The sequence below is a fragment of the Tachypleus tridentatus genome, chromosome 13, assembly GCF_004210375.1.
Source record: "Tachypleus tridentatus isolate NWPU-2018 chromosome 13, ASM421037v1, whole genome shotgun sequence".
In the NCBI taxonomy this organism is placed as follows: Eukaryota; Metazoa; Arthropoda; class Merostomata; order Xiphosura; family Limulidae; genus Tachypleus; species Tachypleus tridentatus.
Genome location: NC_134837.1, coordinates 149,542,293 through 149,569,795, shown reverse-complemented (window position 1 = coordinate 149,569,795; position 27,503 = coordinate 149,542,293). Strand labels below are relative to the sequence as shown.

The window sequence follows — 27,503 nt, the reverse complement described above, 5'->3', positions numbered from 1 at the left end:
TAATTAGGTTCTGCTTTAGAGGTGTTGTGTTCACTGATAAACATCAGTATGAGAAATGATATATTCTTCTAATGAGTTGGATAGAACACAGAAAATGTTTTCAGTTGTACATGCACTATCACAACAATTCTAACTGTCCAGTTGATGAATACTCATTAGTAACTATTTGTAATTAGCAGTTAACTACAAGTTACTTTTGTTCCTGGTCATCAGATTCCATTTTCCTTTTCAAATAACATAATATTAGGTATACATCTCAAAGGTATAGCTTGTTTATAAAAAAAAAAAACCTATGTTGTTGGTATTACAGGCTTGTAGACTTCTTCAGGATATGATAGATATTTCACTTGATGGTTTTCTGTTGACCCCTGTCCAGAAGATTTGTAAGTATCCTTTGCAGCTGGCAGAACTGCTCAAGTACACTCATGTTGACCACCCTGACTACCAGCCAGTGAAGAATGCCTTGGAAGCCATGCGAGAAGTGGCCCAGCTGGTCAATGAAAGGAAACGTAGAATGGAGTGTTTAGAAAGAATAGCAGAATGGCAGCAGTCAGTTGATGGATGGGAGGTATGTTTTGTTAAAATATTTCCTTGTATATTGGATGATGTAGTGTCCATCACTTCTTTTGTAACAGTGTGTATACAGGTATAAAATTTTCTGTGTGCTAAAATTTCTTTGCAATAAGTTCAAATTGTGGTAATTAATATACAAATCAAATGGAAGAAGACATCTAATTAATAGTTTTGTTTTGAGTCTACTTACTGATTATAAGTATTAGTTTATTCCAAGCTGCAGCTTTTACAGTAAGGAATAATATTTTTGAAAACAGATACAATGTTTTGATCACTGGTGTGATTTTTCTCAAGTAACAGGTTCATGACAAAAAAATGGGGGGATAATTGGTATTTACCATTAAAAACTGGTGCACTTAGAATTATTGCACTAGTGATATAAATATCATACCTGTTTTAAAATAATATTCTTCCTTATTGTAAAAGGTGTAATGTTTAATAAACAAAATTACACCTAATGTTTCTTTTTTACATTACTTGTCAAATGTGTTTATTTAATAAAATATATAGCATTGTGATATTTACCTCAATTTGCATTCTTATCTGACCAACACAAAATTAAATATTTAGCCACTAAGATATGTTCTTTTAAAATGTTTGTTTAAAATTAGAAACAATTTTCAGCAATCTTGGTGCTATGAGTATTCACTTCACCTTCAAGGTTTATAATTAGTTTTCCTTGTTTATGCATTTGTTACCAGCAGGACTACTTTTTAACACCTCACTTTCAGAAGTTTAAATTAGCCATCCATCTTTTTGAAGTTGGTAACAGAATTCACAAAACTGAATTTATTAACAAACATTTTGAAAATAGCACAGCAAACGTAAAACTGAAGCATGCTTATTGCATATGCATTTTTATATAAAAATGTAACATTTTTTATAAGTATAAAGTGTCTGAAAGAATATTTTTTTAATTTTCTTTTACAAATCATTTTGATTTTACAGTATTACAAAAAAAATAGTTTAAACATTTTGCACTAAAAAGGTATTAAGATTCAAGAAGACACACACACACAAATTAGTGTCCCTAATAAGTTACTCTTATATCTATACTTTTGTTTTTTGTATATTTCTTTATATTCATACAACATTGGATGAAAAGACATCCATTTTCCCAAGTGATATTATTTTGCTAGTAGAATTGTGGTATTTCAAGCATGTTCTGAACTCAAAATTACTGAACTTATATCAGAAAAATTGTTTACAAAACTTCCTTGTAACCGTTTTTAATATCTAGGCCTCCTCAGACAAATTTTTAACTGATCAAGTAACTCTACCCTGTATAGGGCTAAGTAGAGCTGACTGTGAGACAAAAATGGTTCAACTATGTGCAACCTCAACAGACAGATATCTGTCTTCTCAAATGATATTTAGTAAAATTTGGTGATGTAAAGACATTGGTCATTTATTATTTTATTTTATTTCAGCACATGACTTAGTATAGTATTTCATACAGAATATGGCTTGTTGAAAGCAGTTTGAATGACATTATATGTAGTGGATAATTTTATTATATCATTGTCATAATTTATAATCAGGTCTTTATATTGTTTTGGGCTTTCAAAAATCTTTTCAAATGTTTATATTTGAAATGTTTTATAACTTCAGCAATTTAAATATTTTAGGGCCCTGATCTTCTCACAACTTCTTCTGTTCTGATTCACAATGGAGACGTAACCCGTGTTTCTCCAGCCTGGTCCCGAGAGCATAGTTTGTTCTTGTTTGACCATCTGTTAGTTTACTGTAAAAAGGTAGTCAGATATTATTAACTTATAGATGATTACTAATATTAAGCTTTAATTTTTAAGTAAGCATATCTATATCTTTCTTTAACTGGTTTTCACAAGAAGCTTTTTTATTAGTTAGTTGAGAAAATACTATTAATAAGGAAAGTTTTTCAAACTTCTGTTCACATCTAAAGTAAACTATTATTTATCATTTTCCACTGTAGGACATTTTAAAATGTTTAAATCTTATTATGGTGGGTGTGTTTTATGTTTTTATAGGTCTTAACTGTAACATACTTCCTTGGAATAAGTCTACAGGTGAAATTATATGCAGTTTTATGTAATTTTGAGGATTAAAAGTTAATAAATAACTTATTTTAAAACATATTTAGTGTTATGTGTTTTCTTATTTACTTGGTATTAATTGCTTAGTTGCATGATAATGACAGAATTCCACATGTAGAACTTTATGATTGTGGAAATTTATCTATTTTCTTGCTTGAGAAGTTGTAGAATTAATAAAAGCTGAAATTAAATGTTTGTTTCTATCTGTGCATCTGTGGATATAAAAAAACCCAATAAAATAAGTTAACTTTTCTTTACTGATTTTGGTGTGAATTTATTTTGTAAACAACATTTTAAACAAGCACACACTTGGTCTGTGCTTGATGACGCTGATGTTTATTCTACACTTGTGGGCTAAAACCAACTTGTTTATATATGTTTTAATTTCTTAAAATTTCTCAAAGTTTTGTAATTCATGTTTTAAGTTTATTCATTCATTTTGAACCTGTGTGCAAGACAGATGCACAATAGCTATATTTAAGGTGTAATACACTTAAGTTTCAAATCTAAAAATTAAAGAAAGTAACTGAAAATTAACACATTTTACTTTCTTCTTCTATAGGATATTTTAAAAAGAAACAACTTTGTATACAAAGGAAGAATACCTTTAGATTTTTCTCGGGTTCTTGATGTAGAAGATGGGAAAGGTAATAATTTATTTTGCAGTTTTTGTATTATCTCTTCTATATCTTTCATGTTATACAAGCTAAAGCTTAGAGTTGAATAGGTAACACAAGCAAGTTTTGTAATTTAGCATGGTAAAGATATCACAAGTGTTTATGAATACAGTTCAAAGTTTGATTGTAAAAAGGATAATAGTTAGCTGATTTCTTTAGGCTATAATTTTCACTCACTTTTGAAATTCAATAATCATAAACATAATATTTCAGGAGAATTTTTGTATTGTGGAAGTTGAAGATTAGGGATAATGAAATGGTATTCCATTATTTGTTTCAGTCATGGTCAAAATAGCAAGCTCAGCTGATCAAAGAAAGAAAAGATCAGCTACAGTGGGTAGACAGTAAATTGCAGAAGTTGTTTTAAATAACAGATGGATAGAAAAATCAAAAAAGTTTGAACGTATTAAAGAAAGAAAAAGATAAACTATGATGTATAGATAATAAATAATTCTAAAAATATGTTTGAATTGTACTAGATTCTCAGTTTGGAGTAACTGTGAAACATGCATGGAAGATTTATTGTGGAAGCAGAGAGAAATGGTTCATGTTTTACACCAAAACAGCAGCTGAGAAAGACTGTTGGATGCAAGCGTTTAGGGAAGAAAGAAAGCTTGTTGAAGAAGACAAAGAACAAGGTATGTAGTTTAGGCTTGATGGTTTAATCAATAACTGAGATGCATATCACATCACATTCAATTAATTCTTATGAAGAAAACTGTAAAAAATAATAAGTCGAAGTAGGTTTCTTTTTTTTCAAAAATTGTTTTAAAAATATGATGCTGAATTTTTTCAACCAGATAAATTTTATTTTATGACATTTGAAACTTGTTTGATTTTTTAACTGGAGTTTTTACAAATATTCAAGATAGTGTCAGTGAACCAGTGGACTTTTGATGTTCTCATAACAAGTTTATTGCAACCAGAATTAAATATCCATTGCAGCTAAATGATATTACATTTTGACGTAATTGTACTGACTATTTGGAAAATTAATAAAATTTGCTCCATGCTTAGGTTGCTGGTATTAGTTTCCATGTTTTTTCATTTAGCATGATTGTATAATGGTGCTAAATTCATAACTACTTATTCATGTACTGCATTTTCTTAGGTTTCATTATCACAGAACAAGCCAAAAAGGCTGCCAAGTTAGCCTTACTTAACAAACAGAAACCCAAGAGACCGAGAGGTAAGCAAAGCCAAATACTGGCTGTGTATTGTGCTTTTTTAAAATGTAGTGCAAATTGAGTACTTAAGTATCCCAATAAATTGTACACGTGTGTGTATGTATATTTATATTTATTTATTTATTTTAAATTCTTATGTACTTGTAATTATTTGTTGCTATTCAGTTGTAAAGAAGAGTTTCTTGATAAAACACATATGCAACATGTCTTATGCGAGCTCAGTTTTTGTTGAGAACATGTATGTCTGTGATATACACATTCTCCTACATTCAGCAATAGAATTGAACTCAAATTATAACAATTCTTATCTGGTATAAAGTTAAGAACTAATAAGTTAATAAAATTAAAAATTAGACAAAGGAGGAAAAAGAACAACTTAAAATTTAGTTATTCTAGATATATGTACCAGTGAGATATTTCTTCAATGAAATAGTATAGTTATTTTATATATTTGTGGTTACAAAGTAAATTAGATATATCTAAACCAATACTGTGCATCTTATCAACAAAAGGAAACTTGTACGACATGAAGGTAGAAAAGAAGTACAATTTCACCTTATCTTGCAATACAGTAAGAACACTATTGTGATAGAAGATGTGGGATTTTTTTTTGAAAACTCTATCACCAACCATGCCAGGTCTGTACTATTCTCAGGAACAAGTTATGGAATCTGTAATGACAAAAAAGATAAGAGTTTTACAAATTTTGCCATGAGCAGTATTTAGAGAAATGAAATGATTTCTGATAAGCATATTTAACTACAAAGTGTCCCCCCTGCATAAAAAATAATTGGATCACCTACATTTATTTCCCCTTCTCAACATTTCTTAAGTTTCCAGGCTATTCAGCCTGGAGACATAGTATTATGAGATGTTTTCGTATGTGTGTGTTGTATTTAATAATCTTAAATCTGATTTTAAAATATTGCTTTATTAAATGGTTTTAAACAATGTTCGTTATCATATGTATATCACACACACTCTTTGTATCTTGCACATCTTCTTCACCCTTATATTCAGGTACTTTTGAGATCTTCATCCATTTGAACTTGAAGAAGGCTACAGTTTAAAGAGTGAATGAAAAACAAAGAATATGGTATCAGGCCTGTAGTACGATGTTTAAAGGGGGGGCTTTCTAATTTGTGACATCAAAAGCCAATACATATTCTACAAAACAAGATCAGCATGTAAAGCATGCTAATGCTATGTGGGGTTTGGGGACATGCTTATAGTTTGTCAAAAGAATATAGACTATGTAGCAAAGGTTGAATAGCACAAGTATCTGTGTTATAATGACATAATCATAATTTTTGTACATCCTTAAAATAGGGGGTTTGGCAGAACCCCACCCACCTACCCCTGTTTATGAGCATAGATTTATGCTATTTCTTTCCCCCCCATTAATACTTTTTCCCCATTTCCAAGAACCTCAGCTGAATTTAAGTTTCAAGGCTCATGCTATCATAATTGTATTATCTGACAAACCTGGATCTTACTGTATGAATAATAATTGTTAACATGCACAAATATCATAGCTTAACGTAAGAAAGAACATCTGTAAAAGTTGATGAAGACTGACTAAACAATCTATGTGATCATATCGGTGTACGTGAAGAAATGATGCTATCTTTAAGTAGTGTGGAAATGTTAAGAACTACCTGTAAAAAATTATTAGCAACTATTATTGTAAGGTGACAAGAAATGTTCAGATTTATGTTTTAAAGATTATACAATTGATTAGCTTACAGCAGAGTGTTGACTTTTTTTTTAAATAAACTATTGAGGTTAAAAACCTCACTAATCAAATAGCAAATACAACATAGTATTTATAATCATATTTGTATAATGTTTTTGAACAACATATACCTGAGACACAGCATTTTATGTTATGATAAAATATTTCTTTTTACTAAGACATCTTAGTATTTGCTTACCTACGGTAGCTTTAAAGGTTATGTGAACAACATGTAAGATGTACAATAACCTAATAGTAATACTGTAATAGTGTCATTATACTAATTGTAATATGAAAGAACCATTTATAAATAATTTAAAATATGATGCAGAAATTAATATACTAGCAATGACTTTAATTAATTTATTATGTTTGCAAATTATGATTAAAAACCACAGTACATTGTAATTTCTTGATAACTATTTTATGGTTATGTGAAAATAATTCTTATTCTGCTTGTGTGGTAAAAATCCAACTTATTAGGATTTTTGAAATAGGGAATTGCCAGAAGACAGTCTATTGGCTTTTTTTATGTTTAATGTTAATCATTAAATTGTGAAATAGTAAATGGTTAGGAGGCAGTCTGTTGGTGTTCTTTTTGTTTAATGATAATCATTGGTTAAATTAAATCTAGATTTGTGATTGTAGTTTCTGTTAGAAAAAATTCTAATAGTTTTGGCATTCAGGTTATTTATAAATATGTAATCTAATGCCTTGTAACATAATTTCTTCATAATTGCTTTTGTCTTATAGCAAAGATACCAAAGAGCTGTCGACCTCACCCAGATACTGCAGTGGTTGAACTTTTGCTTGACCATCCAGGGAGTCCAAAGACCAGGTCAGGAAGTCTCCCGTCCAATCTTCATCCTAGCTTGTTGGTGAATTTGGGAAATAGACACTCCCCACCAAAGAAGAAGGGCTCAGGATGGTTTAACTTTGGTAGTGGCAAGAAACCAAGGAAATAAACTGTAATATCAAGACTGGTAAGCATTATCTAACTCCAAAATGAACCAGTAGAACTTTTCAGTATATAATGGTTTGTAAATGCTGAGATGTTCAACATTGAATATGAAATATTAAGATTTTGATGAGGTAGCTTTACAATACCAGTATTAGTCTGTTCCCAGGATGAGTGCCAAGTGTAAAAATAATGTTTTCTGCACTACCTATGCTTCAGCTGGTATTTAAATTTTACACACTGATTAATGAGTTTAACAATACGTGTATGTGTATGCATGTTTTACTCAATTCCACTGTGTTGTATATAATAACTATGAAAAACTTTTGTTTTCTATTGGGTGATCTTGAAACTATTATCATGTAAAGTGGTCTTTGAACTTTTGTCTGGCCTTGAATAATTATATATTCAAGATATTGTAGCAATATTAATCATAATAAAGGTTTTTTGCCTTTTTAATTTTTTGTTTTTATAGATAAAAAAATGTGATCATACTACTAGGTTGTATTCACGTGAAAAACAATTTTGTTTAGTAAGTTTGTTTCCACAAATATATGAACTATTGAAAATCCCTTTTAGTTTTTAAATTGGCATGATTGAAGTGTTGACTTTGAAGTACTAAAAGCTGTTACTTACACTGAAAAACTGAATTGCTCAGGAATACATTTATAAGCTGTATTTGGTTAGTTGTGTTAAATATAACGTATATACATGTTTGGCTTGTTCTATTTATGAATGATTAGAAAATACGTAATGTAGCCAGTGTTTTTCAGTGTTGACCTTTGTTTCATTATAATTAACTTGCAGACATAATTTACTTTCATTTTATAAAGCTTTTTTTTTAATATATGAGACTTCATTTGTAACTATTGAGGTGGTACACTGCTAATCTTTGTGCATTAAATTTTAAAATAACCCACATGTGGTTAAAATGCTATTAAGAATTGATATTGTTATAAACAGTCAAGTTACAGAATCTTCAGCTCGTGAGTGTGGGACTTGTTTCAGTAAGCTGTATAATGCCCTTTTACATGTCATATTAAATATCATAATGTTACACTCTTACCTTGGTGTAGTTTTGTAATAGTAGTTTTATATTGAATCAGTATTTGAAACTTAATCTTACTGTTTATTGCAGTGTGATATATTTTTTGATTTATTTAAGACCATTCTCCTGGTTCTTTATTAATGACTTACACTTCAGACAAGAATGTTTATAGAAAGTCTTTCATTGTTATGCTTTAAACTTGTCATTAGTTTGAAATTACAATGTTTTGAAGTTGTCTAGTTTATTATAAGCATTTTTGGGTACAAATGAAAAATGACTGTCACTTTATTGTCTATAAATTTGCTTTCTTTCCATAAAATTGTATTATATTTAAACATGGAAAGTTGCTCAAGCCATTTCTACTTTCTTTTTCCTTGTTATTGAGTCAATATTCATTGTGGATACACATATGTATGTGTGTGTGTCTATATATATAATGTTGTTTAACATTTCTCTCCCAATAATGTGTTGATACAGTTGTTTTGTTATGACATTTTTTTAATGTTATTGCAGTTTCTGAATTTGCTCTCACTTCTCATTTAGAATGAAGTTCATGTGAACTGAGAGTCAAAATAGAATCTTCAGTCAGTTTTGAAAGTTAAAAATAGGAAGTAGAGAAGTTATTTCCAGTTCTGTAATGTAATGTAATTTTATTACTAAGTTGTATTACCAATAAAAATGCAGTGTAAAAAGTGACTTTTAATGTTACTGAAATATAATGATGTTAACTATTAGACAGTAGTTATGGAATACTGCTTACTGTTCATGTATAATTTTGTTAAGGAATTTATTAACTGAAGATAAAGTTTGGAGACATTATTACTTCTAAAAGATCTACTATGCCATGGCATAGACAATTTGACATACCTAATGACACCTAGTGGTTGTTATAAGAAACTGAAATTAGTTTAAAAATTCATAATTTTTATGTTAAATGTTTCTAAGGCAACTAGAAAAACATATTAACTACTGTGATTGGGAAAAAAAAAAGAGTAAAACTGTTGAGTAGATAAAATGGAATTTGGGGTGGTAGAATTTTGGTATACATTATACAAATAGAGCCAAGTGAATATAGTAAAAGGTGCATGACACCAACCAGTATTCGAAAACTAACAGTTGTATGAAAAAAGTACAAAGTTCACCCTTTAATTAGTATGTGTACTTTTATCAAATAAACATTCAAGTACATTTTCTTTTTCAGTCTTTCCTAAGTCCTAGAAATTAATGTGATATTATGCTCTTAATTACAATTGAAAACAGTCAAACTAATACAAAGTTCAAGAAGATTACACATGTGAATGAATAAACAATAGGATAGCCTTTATTTGAATGTTGTAAGTTTTAGTTACACTCGAGTAAACAGAAATTCCACATAAAGGAAAGATATACTGAACTTTAATATATTAAGCAAATGTGTAATATAGATGAAAGGACTATCATAATTTTTTAAATTTATAGTATTATGTATGTCAACAGAAGTTGCAATAAAATACCATCCTTCCAGTGCAGGAAGGAGCAACTATAATACATATAGTATTATTTTAAAGTGATATAAACTCAATATTGTGTTTCATGAGCATTGCAATACTTCAAACACAAACAGTTGTTAAATTTATGTGAAATGAAACGTTATTTGTAATATTGTTAAGTTTAATCATGAAAGATGTTTTGGCAGTAAAACATTGATGGATGCATTGGTTGGATATATAATACAGTGAAAGTTGTTGCAGAAAGATAGTGATTGTAGTGGAAACCCAATTGTTAACAACTTTTGACATCATAAATAATATAGCTACAGAATAAATTGTTAGTAAAGTGGTTTATATATATATATATATATATATATATATATATATATAATCAGTAATGCTAATTCTTTAATTTCTTCATTCTAAAATATTAATTTTTGTAAAAAAATAATTTAAGGTTCAATCAAAAAACAGCATTATAAACATTTTTAAAGACAGAAATCTATTGACAGTGATAAAATTATAATTAGTTTATGACTTCTGTCTTATAAATGTTTTCAAGATGATTGTTAATTGAGGCACCATATTTAAGGTTAACTTATTTGTTGATAGAATTACTACATGGTGGTCTTCCAGTATGTAGCAGCTGTAAACATTAATCAAAAGGTGCTAGTCTTAGGTCTGGTGGGTTCCTTTCTGTCTTTCTGAAAGCTATTAGTTCTAATAATGAGAAATTTGGACTTGTTTTTTTGTCCAGTGGTGTTCTAACCACAGAATAAATACTTTGACTTGTACATAGGACATCGAGTTTGTTAAACAAAACATTTGGTGTTTGACTTACTATCATCTGGTGATCTGTACATAGCAAATTCTTTGGATTTCTGTGGTGTTCCTTGTGAATAAAGTATTTGTAATCATGAAAGAATAAAGATATTGCTGTGCATCATTTTGAAAAAAAAAAAAAAGCATTTACTTATATTCAGATAAGCAAAGAAACTTAATTTCAGTCTTACAATTATACTTAAAAATATGGTAAAAAATCATAATTGAAGGTTTCAATTCTAGATAGATATGTAATAAAACTTTCCTCTTTCTCTCAAAATGCACATAGCATTACAAACTGCTATTAAAGTCAGAAAAACTAAACCTTTATGAAAAAATGTATAGTTTAAATAACATTTTCAGTTTTTAAACAGTATGAAATAATACTGTCAACTTTAAACAAATTAAGTTGCTATTAACAAATTCTAGAGTAAGAATATTATTTATTATTTTATTATAAATAATTGTAATACTAATACTTCTTTATAAATAGGAATTTGTTAAACATTTGGTCTCCTTATTGTTTTCATTCAAAATTTAGAAAAGCATCTATAAAGTATTACTTTTAATATTTTTCATTTAATTAAAATTACATTAGTAGTTACTGCAACATACAATTTCCTGCAAATAGATTATTTTACAATGTGAATGTTTTTTAGATTTATAATCTAAACTTTCACCTTAAATAATCCATACTCTTTTTGATCAGGACAAATCAAAATGAAGAATAAGATAAACCTTTAACTATGATTCAAAGACACTGAAGACCTGATTTTTACTAAGAATAAATTATAGAGACCTAAAAGAATACTTGATTTGGGCATATGCATTTTTTGTTGTTTTAGACTTTATAATATTTAAACTTGTAAGGACTGTTTTTTTCAGCTGTTGCCAGAGTAATTTAAACAAAGAACTTTCATTTAAATCTGCCTGTGTATATATGTATATGTAAATAATGTAAAAGATATTGCACATCTTAAAAGCAGTTAAAATACAAATTAAATGCTTGAAGGAGAATCTGAATTATTTAATACAATGTCCTTACAAAGGATTTGCAGTTTCTATTTTTGCTTGATAACATGATGAAAGGTAAAGCTAGTAGCATGTCTTACTATGCTTTACTGTCATTCAGCAAAAATCAAAAGGTTTTTCCAAAATATAATTTATAATCAGTACTTTTTATTCAAAAGTGATCAAATATTGCATATGAACTGTTAGAAAAATCATGTAGACCTAATATGATTAAGAATGTTTATACACAAAATTGTGTAAGTGTAGAATATTATAATCACTTTATTTCTCAATTTCCTTACATTATGCCTTGTATAAAATAGAAACTTCAAACAGTATCTGGCTCATCAGACATAAGTTAAAAGACAGTTTAACCTGTCTTTAAAAAAGTAGTCTTACAATATAGTTTTAATTTTTCACATAAACTCACAATAAAGCAAACATGAAAATAAATGGACAGGTCACAATACATACTGCCCAAGACACAAGAAGTCTGAAAAATTATTCCCCTCATTTGATACCATGCAATTATATGGATGTATACACAAAGGCAATTGTGCAAGTTAACTTAAAAAATCAAGTACATATCAAAGAATAAATAATGTTGGGTTCAAATACTGATAATTTCAGTACTTTAAAGTTAATTTTAATGTAATATTACACCAGTACCTTACTTTGTGCAATTGCCATTAGAATTCTTAAGTCTGATTGATATGTTCTAGTTCCTAACCTTGTATATTTAACTATTAAATGAGAGTAAAAACAGTAATGTTGAATTTATTATTGTAATACATAAGATTAATTATTCATATTTTTAGCATAATGCTGTGCTGAACATACATTTACAAAATAGGAACAATAGTTACTCTACAGACAAACTATTCAGGTAACGTTAATATTACATAAACACTTACATTCAAAATGAAAACGGAGAAATTCCTTTCCACATTTATTTCATAATGTAACATAAAACTTCCAGTATTTCAAGCATTTGAGATATCCCAGAGGATAATTACATCACAAGAGCAGCATATAATACGAGCTTTGTCATGCAAGGCTCCAAGCAAAATCTGCATATTCCTCTCTTCAACAGGATATTCGGAAGAAATGGAAGCCAAATATTACAATGTATAATTAATTACTTTGCCTGTCACACTATAATGAGGCACAACTCGATTTATTAGTATATTAAAATTGCTTAATATGAGAAGGAAGACTTTTAGTAAAATTAAACAAAAACAAAGGAGCTTTGGCTTACTTCTATAAAAATTCTGGAACACTACTACCTCAAAAAAGTGTTTCAAAACTAGGCTAAATGAAATCACGATTTATGTTTCATTTTAACATGTATTTTTTTCTGTTGGAACAAGTCAAAGTGGTGAATGTATAATTATAATGTTGACAGATTTTTACAGGTTACATCAATTCAAACTTAATAAACTTTTATCACAACTTTACTTTTTTATTATTCAATTCCTAGTTGCATACAAAATAAATTTTTGGTCAAACTAAAATAAACTATTTTGGATTTTTTCAAACCTGAATAACTGGGATAGTAAATTCCTGCAACTTTCAAAACTGGCTTTAGTTGGTGATGATTTAAAACAGTTATAAAGTTTATAAATCAAGAAAATATCATGCAACATACACTTCCAAAGCCTTAATGAACTTAATTTTTTATATGAGAAAAAATCGTTTTCTTGTATTCCCACATCTAAACTGACCTAATCTTAGATTTATTTATTTTATGAAATCAACAAATATGAATCAGACTATACACATTCTTGGGCAATATCTTTTACTAATGAAAAATTGGAAGCTAAAATTCATTTGATATTTTTCTCCAAAGTGTCACAAATCTATGCAGTTAAATAATGAGGCTTAAAATGTGTGATGTGCTGTAAAAGTAGCTTCTACAATTTAGCAACCAATCATATTACACTAGTTGAGGCAAATGTATGATTTTTAACATCCATCTTTATACCTGAACCAAGCCAAATAAAACCCAACTATTCCTTAAAAATCTTTTAAAAAACTTTCAATAATAATAATAAAAAAAAGACTATATAAGTATGCTAGGTCTGTAGTTAAATAGAAGAATGTTTTAACTGAATTAAGTAATAGTTAAGTGTTGCAAGAAAATCTTATTTCAATGTAATAAAGATAAATACACTGGTGATTGTATAAAAAAATCTTCAGATTATCTTGGTATTTTCATTTTAAAAGAAACCTTCACTTTTCATTGTAGGAAAATTATGATTTTGTAAAATTTCTTAATTACATACAAAAGCCTATAATAAATGATTAACAATCAAACAAATCAGTAGGGCCATGGTACCAATGTCTGGTTTCTTTCTTACTATTACTATTATATGAAATTGAATTTTTATAGTCTTGGCTGCACCAAAGGCATTATGAAGTATGATCAAAATACTGCATACAAATGTCCCTGAAAATCCATTTTCTCCTATGTGTTAAAAGTTTAACAAAAGTTTCAATGACCACTAAAACTTTAGCAAAGTTATGCTATTTACTCTTTCCCTTTTCAGTTTTCTTAGTGGCAAGTTAATTTAATCATACTTATATTTAATTTTGATGTTAATATATCTATCTGTACATAAAATACTAACTTACAAATATGGCCACAGTCCTAATGTTTGGAGTTCTTCAAGTGCTTACTGGTGGTAAGATTAATTTTAAAGCAAGTTTTATTCACATTTATGAATTCAGAAAACATATAAAAATGAAGTGCTTTACTATTTTGTGCACTTTTCATTTATTAATCTTAAGAAAGACAACCTCAGGAAGTTAAAAGCAATGAGTAACAGTTGTCTTTATAAATTATACTTGTGTAAGAAATAATGGTTTTGATTAACTTCACTGTAAATGTACTATTATAAAGAATTAGTTGAGAGATACTGTTACAAAGCAAATATATTCTAGTATTCTAATTACATAATTACAAGCTGCCTTTCTGTGTTGCACTCACATAACATTTTAAAATTTTAATTTATTATTTAAAATGTTTGTGGGTTCTTAGTTTGGACTTTAGGTTACTAGAATCCAGCACTGCCATATTAAGTGATAATGTCCATAAGTATAATAAATTACCCAACAAGTTTAATTTTGAAAATTAGAAAATGTACCTTTATTAACATGAAATTTTTCTCTTTATAAGAATGATCCTTAGTGAAAAGATATGATATTTTCTCTTAAAAATATCAATCTTCAAGGTACAATCCATTTATTTAGTGTGAATGAGTTTTACCCCAGCACATCCATATTCAACTGGTTCTTGCCCATCTGCATGTAGTTAGAATTAAAGTTACTTTGCCCTGTATACTCAAGGTTAGAATTATTTAAATAATGCCATTGGGAAACTTAGACTGTGAATATGACAGAGTGGAGTATGATAATGGACCCCCTCTTTACATTTCACATAAACAGATGCTAGTATGTATTATAAATAACTTAAAACAAATAGTTACAAGTCCATATACATACTATAATGAATATTATCCAACAAATAAATGAACCATCCTTAAAAATTACCCATACTATAAAAGGCCAAAATTCTCATTTATATTTCAAATTGAAATTAATAATACACAAATATTTGAGTAGCAACTATTATATTATATATATACACGTGTGTGTGTGTGTGTTTGAAAAGTGCAAAACCAAATTTATTTTTTTTAATTGTTCCACAGAATTTCTGTAAGCTGTAAGTCATATGGAAGCTAATATTTAAATACAAGGTAAATAACTCCTGTTAAATACTCAGCCATAAGTAAATCCTTATCAGACTTAGCATCACTCCTAGTAATGAATTTAATAAAGCACTATGCAGGAGATTACATGAATAAATAATATATATATATACACACACACAGACAGACAGCTAAGGAATTAACAGCTCAAAGTTACAGTAAACTGAATTATAGAAGTAACTCAGATTTTACCTATATAGTACTTTTCTTACTTTGCCATTCTTCACAATATTCTACTAAAGCAAAGTTTAGAAATATTGCCTAGATATATAATGTTCAGTATATGATACTGTTATATCCTGACCAAGTTAGTATAAATCCATTCATGACTTGATCTTCAAACAAGTTTTATCTCAAAAATGACAAAGCATTATCATTATCTTTAAATCACTGATGAACTTATCTGCTAATAAACTGTAATCTACAAATTTCTCACTAGCTACTACTTAATGATTTTCAAGACAACTCCACTAACAGTTTATAAAGTGACTCATCCAACACAACTTCATTAAATGCTTTACTGTATCCATTGAAAATGTATAAAAATTTCTTTACTAATGTAAATGAAAGAAAATATTATACAATTAAGTGATATTGAAATAATTGCAAGAGTTCAAGTTTTTTATTTGAAATACTTTCACACTAACCTAACATGATCTTGAAGTAATTACACAGTAACAGTACATGTATGTTGAATAAAATTAAAAGATACAATATTGAGTAAATGAATTACATAACTATAAAATAGGTGTCCATTATTTTTATCATAAAATACATAAAAAATTATCAACATCAAAGTTATTACACTTAGGAGATGCCAATTTAATCCAAACTAAGTTTGATTATAAAGACTGTGGTAGATGTTACAGCATTAACATCATAGTTGAGCATATATTTTAACTTGATATTTGACTTTATATATTACCTAACATCTCAGTTTACACCTTTATCATCAACACTTTACCATGTACAGAACATGTATAGGTGGTAAGGTGTTCTTGATAAAATTTCAGAAAATATATAAAATTAACCAAATTTATCTTCACATAACATGTCAAGGTTTATTGAAGTAGTTCATAATTTCCCAAAAACTACAAGGTATGTAGTTAATAATACTACAGTGTTTGTAAAACAAATCTTCACATAAACAACATTTTACACTCTTGATCTCACTATATGTATAATACTAGAATGAAATGATTGAAACTGAAGAAACTTTGAAACTGTAACTTGTATTTTGTTTCAGCATTATATTACCTATTCCCACATAATATCCTAAAACTTGAACTTTTTACGTTAAAATTATCATGTTTACGTTTTACAACTATAGACATACAGGACACAAAGAATTCTAACTTTCAATGTAGCATATGTACCTGGGCCATAAGACTGCTAACCATTAATCTAATGCATTTGGCATTTCTACCAACACCTAAAAGTTCTAATTTGAAGGAAAGTGATAATAATTAAAATATATAATACAGTAACTGTTTATGTTAGTAGTTAACAAAAATAAAATTAAAATAAGATACTTTTCAATATTATTTTTTCACTTTCTTTGGTCCCATTAAAAATTAATCTTTGGTGAAATGAACTTGTTCAGAAAGCTATTTTACAGTACATATATATGAATCTGTACATAGTTTGACTAATTTTTATTCTGAATTACCAGAACAATTTAATTTAAACTTTTAAGTACATCAGTAAGAAAACACATCCTTTTATTTGTATGACAAATTTTGCTACTCAGAGATGCAAAATTCAGTATTATTTGCCCTAAAGACATGTTTCTGAATAATGGCCTACTGAAATTAAGAATTTGCTTAATATGGAATTATTAAATATAAAATGATATGCTAGCACTATCAACATGTATTATTTACTTCACATTACTTTATTAAGCTTTACTGACTCTTGCAACATTCAGGTTAAAGCTTTTATTACAATAAAACTTGTTTTCTTTCATCTACTTGAATAAATGTTCCTGTGCTTGAGTTATGTTATTTATTTATTAAAAGAATTATGTTAGTCTGTATTAATTTAATAAGAGTAAACCGGAAATCAAAATATATGTCACTCTATTGAATAAGTATTATAGTCAGTTAATTTTGCTTTACTTTTATATGACCATTACAAACTTTCTTCAAACAAGTAAGATAACATACTCAAGCTAATCCTGACTAGACTGTATCAGAGATTTATATAAAAGTTATTGAAAACTAAACATATTTCACTTAGTACATCAAAGAGATATCACACACTTAGTACATGTTTATATTATTCTTTCTGTAACATCTATCACCATTTTTATGTAGATTACAAATGTAGGGAAGTGATAAGTTATTAATGTTAGGTAATTCCATGTTAAGTAATAAATTAATGATGAAAGAAAGTGCCAACACTTGAAGACATTTTTTTGTCTTAGAATACAATGGGGTAGTCTAAAGAAACAACAACAAAAGTACCTTGCTAAACATTTCTTATACAGTAATTAATAATAGTGGGTAAATTAAGAAAAATAATTATATGATACATTTTAATAAGTGATTAAATAAGTACACTATAATACTGTTACTTTTCTTAATTAGAGACAGATAATGCATTGATCATGGAAGCAATACATTGGCACAATCATTCTTGGTACCATTACAAGATTATACTATTTAAAAAGAGATGTAATAAAACATTAAGTGTTCATTATTGAAACTGATTGCATTTATAAGAAGCTTTTACACCAAATATACTTTCTGGAACTTTACTGACATTACAAGATTATACTGTTTAAAGACAGATGTAATAAAACATTAAGTGTTCATTATTGAAACTGATTGTATTTATAAGAAGCTCCTTACACCAAATATACTTTCTGGAACTTTACTTGACAAAACTATCAATTTTTTTCACAAGACTGTACATTCATATTTTCTTCAAGATTTTAACCATTTTAGTACTTATTTTAGCATTTTTGCTACTCTTTCTATAGAAAAATTCTACATTCCTTTCTACACAAGATGTCAGTCTTACACAGTTTAATACAAGTTCTTCAAACACATTGGATAAAATATGGCAGTACAACCTATGTCTAGCATTTAGTGTAGAGTTTAAGCTACCATCATTATATACAAGTTTTCCTTTGGTGAGCTTCCCCATGTTCACTTTGAAGATTTGAAAATAAATATGTATAAAAAAAAATCTGTTTTTTTATATATGTACAACATTATACACATAATTGTATTTAGCTAGTTAACATATACTAATACTAGGGCTAGATGCTATCAATCAAACCTATAACATGCAATGTAAATCATCAATTTCAAATCAATCCATTCTAGTTACTAAGTACACAAAAGCTCAGAAACAAAAATACAGAATGTTACAACTAGTTCATGTTGAGTTACACGGACTTGCAACCCTGATCTCATATGTTTTTATTTTTTGTTAGTTTTTTTGTTTTTTTTTTTAAATGTGAAACCTATTGTTGTCAGTGACTTAAAACTGCCATCCCGTTATGGTGGAGGGGGGCACAAAAGCATCATGAGACAAGTTCCAACAAACAGTCCCACCAGCAAATACGAGAGCAAAACATCACCATGACCATGCAAGTCTGTCTGTAGCTTGACTCTAGACAGAGAGAGCAAAACCTGGACGGTATGGGCGACCTTGGCCACTTGATGCTGCATGACAACTTCTTCCCATTTAAACAGGTCTGCCTGCAATAAAAACAAAAATCAAAACACCAGTCTGATCAATATCCCCAAATTAACATTTTAACTGGTGTTATTTGTTATACCAAAAACATATCACAAGAGGTTAAAAAACATTGTGTAATAATAAAAATCTTAACTTGTAGGCAATTTATTCCTAAATGATTAAGATGTGATATTGTCAATATATTTAATTTTTTTTTATATTTAATCAAATTTTAGCATTACTGAGCTCAAGTTCCTCTTTCTTTTAATGTATTAAACAAAATTCTAGAAATATTTAGCCAACACATTTATTGTAGCAAAAAACACTTCTCAACAGTAAAATATTCAAATAATATTTTGATCTCAACAAAGTTTCCTTATACTTGTGTATGCAGGAAACCAAAGTGAATTTAACAAAATATTGTATTCCCTACAAAATTAAAAAAACATACACATAAGAAACATTTTATTATACATTTACATTTAACTAACAACAAAAGATGATAACAGTTCACCACAAAACATGCTACAGATGTTTTAAATATTTGTTTCACTTCTATATTAAAAGACTTGTACACTATTATGATCGCAAAAATCCTGCAAAAAAAAGTAAAAAATAAAAATATTTTTAAACTATCAATACTTTGTTCCTTTGTAGACTGAAAAGTCTATAATGCATCATTTTAATTATCAGAATTGGAAAAGAATTGTTACTTAAGAGTGGCAGACAGAGCAGAATAACAAGTGTTCATTATAAACAAGTTCCAAATACTACTTGAGGCTTTCTTTTAACAAGCAGTACATCTCATTGCTTTTGAAATTTTATTACTACTACTTTAACAGATATGATAGATAAAAAAAAATTCATTAAATAAATTTCAAAGTGGTATTTAAAGTTTTCATTCCACAAGCAATAACTCCAATTACCCTTGAACTTTTCAATTTTCACACACCTACCCTAATAGTGTTATTTTCAAAAGTTATCTGAATTCTTTAGTGAATAATTTTATTCCCTTCCACAAATGTTCTAAGTTATCTACCTTTAGTCAGTAACACAAATTATAGATTATTTTTAAGCATAATATGAAATACATCCTTTAAATTCTGAACTAAGTAAAGGTAAAATGGCTGCTATGAACAACTTCAAGGTGAAAAGTATTCTCACTTTATATCTAAACAAGTCTTAATGTTTTAGCAGTGTAGGTTTTGGTTCTTTATACATCGACTATATTACCGAGCTGACAAAGCAACTAAACTTACTTATTCATTTAATTTTAATTGTTTGTTACTATTTTTAAAGCAAAGTCAAACTGAGTATTTCTGCTGTGTGCACATAGGGAATTGGACCCCAAGCTTTAGCTTGTAAGTCAAAAGACTTACTGATGTCCAATCAGGAAACATCAAACTAGTTCATACCATTTCTAAAAGTAAGATTTCATAATATTTTAAAATTAAAATGTATACCTACCTACAAATAATACAGTCCTGCAACATAAATGTTTCCTACTAAGAATTTCCTTCCCCTTTATACAATTACGCATTTTGTGAGACTGGTAAATAAAATGTTCTAAAAATAATGTTTGTTTGTTTGTTTTTGAATAACATGCAAAGCTACACGAGGGCTATCTGCACTAGCCGTCCCTAATTTAGCAGTGTAAGACAAGAGGGAAGGCAGCTGGTCATCACAACCCACTGCCAACTCGAGCTACTTTTTTATCCAATAAATAGTTGGATAGACTGTCACAATATAATGCCTCCATGGTTGAAAAGGTGAGCATATTTGGTGTGGCAGGGATTCAAACCCATGATCATCAAATTACAATTCAAGCACCCTAACCACCTGGCCATGTTGAGCCCTCTAAAAATACTAACTTTTTGGAAAAGACAAGACATTAAAGATTTAGTTACAGATTGAAATTAGGCCACTTACATAATAACTAAAGAATGTAGTTATTATCAGTAGATACATATAATGAAAGATCATGAAACAGAAAATTCAACATAAAACAAATGCACATCAAATCAAACACCCCCAAACATTGCAATTTCCCCTGCATTTTCAATTTCAAAGGTTTTAAACTACCCAAGTATTAACATCTAAAAGTCTAAGAAACTACTATTAAGACTTCATTCTTTACTTTGTTGACTAAGCCTGGTTTACATCAAAAGTATGTGATGCATTTTTATTATTATGACTTGAAGCTTTTGTTTTATACTGAAGAGTTCTTGAATGGAGGACTAGCTAATCATCATGATAAACATATCACTTCTGAAAAGTCAATTCTGTCTATATTAACATTTTTTTTATCCAGGAAAAGGTATATATATTTTTTAAACAGAGTTGTAAAAACAATTCAATAGCCATATGTTTTTGTTACATGAAGAAATTCACTGAATCACTTTGAATTGTAGTCTACAGGTTAGAGGTTGATTTTGGTAATCATAAACTAAAATAAGAACACAGAACTCATGTACTTTACACCTATTTTATACACCATTCATGTAGTAAAATTGGAAAGAAAAAAGTAACTGTATTGTCCAAAAGAAAAGCTATTCAAAATATTCATTGCAAATTCAAATCTTTTTATGTATACAAGCCATATGTGATTATTATAATTCTTACATTTTTTAATTTCATGTCTATTAATTAAGTTCTATATACATATACTTTTATTGTACACATTGCATACCATATAAAGCTGATCAGTGACAAAAAAGTTTTTCATGTCCTTCCAATGGGTCTGACAATACTGAATAGGAAAAATTATTCTTAGCTGAAGTAAGAAATATTTCAGTTTTCTGTAATACTTTTAACGGTAGGACTGGTGCCTACAAGACACTTACATATTTTCATAACAGGTTTGTGTGTTTGCAGAAATTCATGGTTTTAGAGAGTTTACAATATTATTTCAAGTAATAATAGCCATAAAGCATGAAATACTTAAATTCGAGCACACATCAATAGACATGAAAACACAGGCTATACAAAACAAAATTCATAGTATAGGAGACTTAAATAGAGCAGAAACACTCATAAAACTAAATATTTTGTTTTATTAGCTTGCATAGACTTTAAGAGGTGTTCTTTAATACACTGAAAAATAAAGTTGGGTCATAAATTTCTTATCTCACACAATTATTAATTTATATTATTAAAATGTATGTTTTTTTCCTTTTTTTTCATAATAGCAGTAAAGTTTTATTATTAAAACTTCATCCAAACTGCTGTCTCTCACATGTGCACATCTAAGTTAATGAACTAAACATTTCTGAAAGCTTACTACAGCATTAAGTTTAAATTGTAAACTATACTGACCTTTGGCACACCTGTCTTTTCACAACTTTTAAGAAAATTTTCCACATTCAAACGACGCTTCATTACTGGTAATCTAGGCTGTAAAAGTATTAACAGTAGTCAGCCCTAGCATTTATTTACACATATAAAAGCTGTATGAAACTGTTTTCTCTTTTAAATGCAAAAAACAAAAATTAAAAAAACATTTTAAATTTGCATTTAAAAAATAAGGAGTGGCAGTGAACATCAAGAGAAGTGACATCTTTAGGTACATGACATGCATAAAAATGCTTTTTTTATTATTGAAAACAAGACACCCCAGCTTGACTCACTCATAAATTTGCTGTTTCATTTAACAAAACCTGATTGTTTTTAAGTTACATCTATTAATTATTCCATTATAAAACACCAATGAATACATTATATTTTACTGAATGTTTCAGATTCAAGTTTAATAGTGATTGCATTAATTGAAAAAAACACATGAAAGTGTCACAAAAAACTGTCCACATGTGAATATGTTTTGTTTGAGAATGAAATGAGCTGATTCGAACATCTGCCCTTGTGACTTATTTATTATCATAGCAAAAGACAGACAAATAGGAAGCTGTCATTTTTCATGGACACAGCAAACAGGCGTTTGCTAAACACTATGATTTGAGTTCATTGAAAAGTACATGTTGTTATGTTAGGTACAAGCCTTTCTTTCACTGTAGACATAAATTACACCTCTGTAGTAAATAATAATGTTAGTTTTAAGCAGGACTACAGAAGTTAAAAATAAATGTTATTTATTAAAATAAATTAATCAACAAACAACAGCTATAATATCTGCTTTCTTGTATGAGAAATATATATATGATAGTTGTTAACACATACATGTAGCAATAATAATAACCTACTATATCCAAAGTGCATAGTGGAGCTTGGCTTTCTTTGGGTCTGCATAAGAGCCACTGGGCTTGACTTGACCCGAAATGTTTTAGAGACAAATTATTTTATTTAATCCAAAATAAATTTCTGACAAAAAATATTTATTTTTTTATACAAATGCAGTTTATCAAATATAATAATTATAATGTTTTGATATTTTGAAACCATTAAATGTCTTTGCCTAAATATCAAAGTAGTTAGTCCACAAATTATTGAAAAAATATCAAGACACTATTTGCTAGTGTCACTAAGATTTTGGTTTGTGATTTCAGAGTATTCTTTGAAATTGAGTGTAATCCAAAATTTAGACCAAGCCTGTTTTTACCAATTGTTGTCAGTTACTTGACCCACAGCCTAACCTGTACATCTACCATATAATGCAAGATATTAGTTTAAGTTGTAAAACACATTTATATCTAGAAGTACCATTTGTTAAGATCTACCAAAAACCCTTTTCTACAGCTACTGAGTAATGTGATAGCATATTACTGTTTTCAGACTGTGAGCAGTATCTTGTCTTCTAAAAATTGAAGGGCTCTTAACATGATTTATACTGAAATATCTTATACATTACAGCAAAATTATAGATTACACAATGGTCAAGGTAACTTACAAAAGATAATAAAAGCAGATTCAGACATTAAATTCTAGAATAAGCTTGAATTTCAATAAACCCTTGCTTATTAAACTCAGTAAATCTTAGCTTGTTCTAAGACAGAAACTAACAAAATCAAAAGATAAGTAAATAGCTAGAAAATCCTAAAACTAATAAATCTTTTTTACAAAGTTTCAAGAGTTTCCAGATCATTACTTAAGTCAAGATAAAACTTGGTCTTTTTGTTATAGGTGTTATTTTGAAAATTGTTCTACTATTCAATGGGTTATTTTAAATTACTTTGTAAAATAATAAAAAGTCCAGTCCACAAAGTGATGTTATTTCTTACATAAATGTTTATTACAACAGTGTTCACATGGACTAATTTCATACATAAACTCTTCAACATAAATTTTTAAACTAAATTTAGGCCTAACGTAATTAGCTTTGATATAAAACACATAACTAGCCCAGTAGCTGTGCAGTAAAATAAAGACAATAATATCACCACTAACACTGAAAAGAATTGCAATCTGATTACTCATTGAATCCCCCATTAACTGAAAATGATGTCATTTATAATGCATTATTGTTTTTAGAGATTGCATCATCATTTTGATTAGTAACCTCCTCTAGCAAACAAATACATTATAACATAAAGACTATAGTTTACAACACTACACACCCAACATAGTTACATTAGCAAAATTATTCAAATCAAAAGTATGAAATATATTGTAACATTTTCTGGAACAACTAAGCTAGGCTTACTAACAATGTTTGATAATATTAAGTTAAACACAAGTATGACATGTCTACTAAAGATTGTATATGAAACTTTATTGCAACTTATCAAGGTTTTAACACTGTTAGCAGTATCAGGTATCAAGTGTTTTTTTTCTAAATCATTCAATACAGACTCCAAGATAGAGCTAGTAAAACTGTCTCAAATGTGGATGTTAAAATATTAATAAGTTACATAGCAAGCTAAATAATGTAACTGAATAAAAAAAGTTGTATGAATAATTTTTACAATCATTTCCATGTAATGCTTAGAATCATTTTCAAAACTACTTTATAGAAGAGGCATGAGGATGATACATTTACTATTTGTTCACATAGACATGACATCTTAACATAAGTCCTAGAATACATCCACAGTATAAGCTCATATATCTAGTTTACTGTTCACACAGAACACTTCCTTTTCTGGATGTACTAGTAACCAGATATGATCACAACCTCATTACATACAGCTATAGAAAATCAACCCATGCAAACAAGTATCCAAATTTCAAGTCTAATCATACACACAGAGAGAATAAAAAACAAGGACTATTATGGAATAAGAAAATCTTCAATGATGTTACTAGTTCCATACACATTGGTGTGTTTTCATTCTAAAAAGTGTCATGGGCATTTCCCTTTTGGTACATCAGACACAACCATAAGAATTCAGAATTTACTTATGATATCTATTGAAGATGACTTATTAGTGAATTTTTTACTTTCCTAAAAGGTATTCCTATTTTTTTATACCACATAGGTTTTATAATTAATTTTTATTCAAGTTCAGTAAATTCTCATAAAAATTACCAATCAAAATGGTTTCACTTTAACATTTACAAAATCAGTGGAAATAAAGCCATAAATCAACAATTTGTTTATTTTTTAAGAAAGCTAATTTAAAAGTGTATCATGTAGTAAAAACAAATTTATACTCTTTTAAACTGGGTGACAAAATATGGTTTTGTTACTAGCCTTAAATAACTACAATGTTATTTTTATTTATTTTTACCATTAATTTTAAGTAATTAATGCACTAAATTTAAAAAAAATGGAATAACAACATAACTAAAAAGAAACCATCTAGGGGTTTAAATATACTGATGAAAAAATAAAGAAAAACATTTATTAACCCATTAGCTAATACCAGAATTACCAACTATTGTATTATACAAGCTTTCAAACAAAAAGAACTACTTACCACCAAAGTGGAAGGCACATGAATACTGACTAGCGAGTGTGGATAAAGCTGGTTCATCAGCTGGCACAATAGTATACCATCTCGAAGAGCTTCTCCCAAATCATCAGGCAAGGTTACTTTCAGTTTATTTTCTATTAACTATTGTATTTCATGAAAAAATAATTAAAATTTAAATTATAAAGCTTAGATAGTGAGCATATGCTTAATTTTTCAAATGGAAAGGAAAAATGTTTATAATTTCAAAAACAGTTATTACAGTTAACAAAAAAAACAAAATTTTCTTACTATGATGTCTGAATCACTATTGAAATCAAATAATTATTCTAGCTAACTCCTCAAAATCATCATCCATAGATTACAGTAAAAATCACTAAAATTTCTTACAATATTAAATGTAACACATTGAACTAAGTATTGGAAAATCATAATCACAATGTTCTTTTTCATTAAATAATCTAGTTATCCTAGCTAACACTAAAAAACATTTTAATAAAACATATCAGAGATAAAGTTATCATGACTGGCACTTGAAAGTCAAAGCTCATTTACTCTTTCCAAGACATTATAATTTAATAACTTTTACAGGTAAGACCTTAAATCTGTTTTTCTTTCAAACAAATCACAGAAATACTTCATAGATAACAAATCAAAATCAATTTATTTACTATATCAAATAAGGTCACAGACCCACTTTTCAAAGAAACTTACATAAAGTTTCATGTCCTTTTAAACTAATTTTCAGTTCATGTTACATAAATGCATAGTAAAATTGTGCTGTGTAGGGCTGTAGGCATTCCATAAATCATGACTACATTATGTTTTAAACAAGTTCACATCTTCATAACTTTAGGTAGTAGTTCTTAGGTATAAATTAGAAAAATTACAGTAAAAAATAATGTTTCTAAGCTTTAGCATTTTCTAATGAACTTTAATATGAAACCAACAAATATTTCCTTTTAAAGCTTAAAACTGTGTAATATTTTTAATATCCTAAATGTGCATAAAAAAGAATAAGATAATTAATGCCAAAGAAAATAATAAATAAATACCAACATTATTATCTGAACATAACTAGCTTGGATGCTTGTCTTATTTTTCTCCACATTTACTACATGCTATGAAATGAAAGTTAAAAATATATACTTCATACCAAGAAATGGCACGTCAAGATCTCCAAGATGTTGAGTCGTTAATGACCATTCATTACTGGGACTTTCTCAGTGACAACTCTTATTGTTATTTACCAAATAACAAATACTAAGTCTCGCACAATTTCTTAATATTAGATCACATGACAAAGTTAACAGCACTGAACAAGTGTGCCTTTTAATAGAAAAATAGTCACGAATACACAAGTAATCACAGTTTGAAAAAAACAAAACTCTCAACACTTTGTAGCACTGACGATACTTTTTTTTTTTTCATAGTACATGTAAATGTAATTATTCATAAGTTTTTCTGTTAAAGATTTGGGTAATCAGACCAAACATGACCATTCAAGTATGACTGTTTTGGAAAAGAAAACTTACTCTTCTTAACTGATCAATTTGCTCCTGTCCTTCCTTACTACTGTTCAATCTTCTTTTAATGGAGAGGCTGGAAGTTACTGGTTCAGTAAGTACACTAGACTGTTTCTTGAAATCTGTTGAAATTTATAAATAACAGATTAAAGAAAATTT

At 28.3% G+C, this 27,503-nt stretch overlaps 2 protein-coding genes across 3 annotated transcripts in view; one reads left to right on the top strand and one right to left on the bottom strand.

The window, feature by feature from the left end:
* LOC143236617 (uncharacterized) overlaps positions 1-9,440 on the top strand; it is a 102,540-nt gene extending 93,100 nt beyond the window's left edge. For both annotated transcript variants that reach the window (XM_076474941.1, XM_076474942.1), the window contains exons 12-17: positions 311-568; positions 2,202-2,327; positions 3,211-3,295; positions 3,805-3,963; positions 4,437-4,514; positions 7,001-9,440. In XM_076474941.1, coding sequence (XP_076331056.1) covers positions 311-568; positions 2,202-2,327; positions 3,211-3,295; positions 3,805-3,963; positions 4,437-4,514; positions 7,001-7,212 — 918 coding nt within the window. In that variant the 3' untranslated portion in view covers positions 7,213-9,440. The remainder of the gene's footprint in view (positions 1-310; positions 569-2,201; positions 2,328-3,210; positions 3,296-3,804; positions 3,964-4,436; positions 4,515-7,000) is intronic.
* Positions 9,441-14,679: 5,239 nt separating this feature from the next.
* The window catches only part of LOC143236618 (leucine-rich repeat and calponin homology domain-containing protein 1-like), a 63,179-nt gene continuing 50,355 nt past the window's right edge, over positions 14,680-27,503 (bottom strand). Inside the window, exons 14-17 of the mRNA XM_076474943.1 lie at positions 27,354-27,466; positions 25,825-25,962; positions 22,331-22,408; positions 14,680-19,035 (exon numbers count right to left, since the gene is read on the bottom strand). Of these exons, the coding sequence (XP_076331058.1) occupies positions 18,832-19,035; positions 22,331-22,408; positions 25,825-25,962; positions 27,354-27,466 (533 nt within the window). The 3' untranslated portion in view covers positions 14,680-18,831. The remainder of the gene's footprint in view (positions 19,036-22,330; positions 22,409-25,824; positions 25,963-27,353; positions 27,467-27,503) is intronic.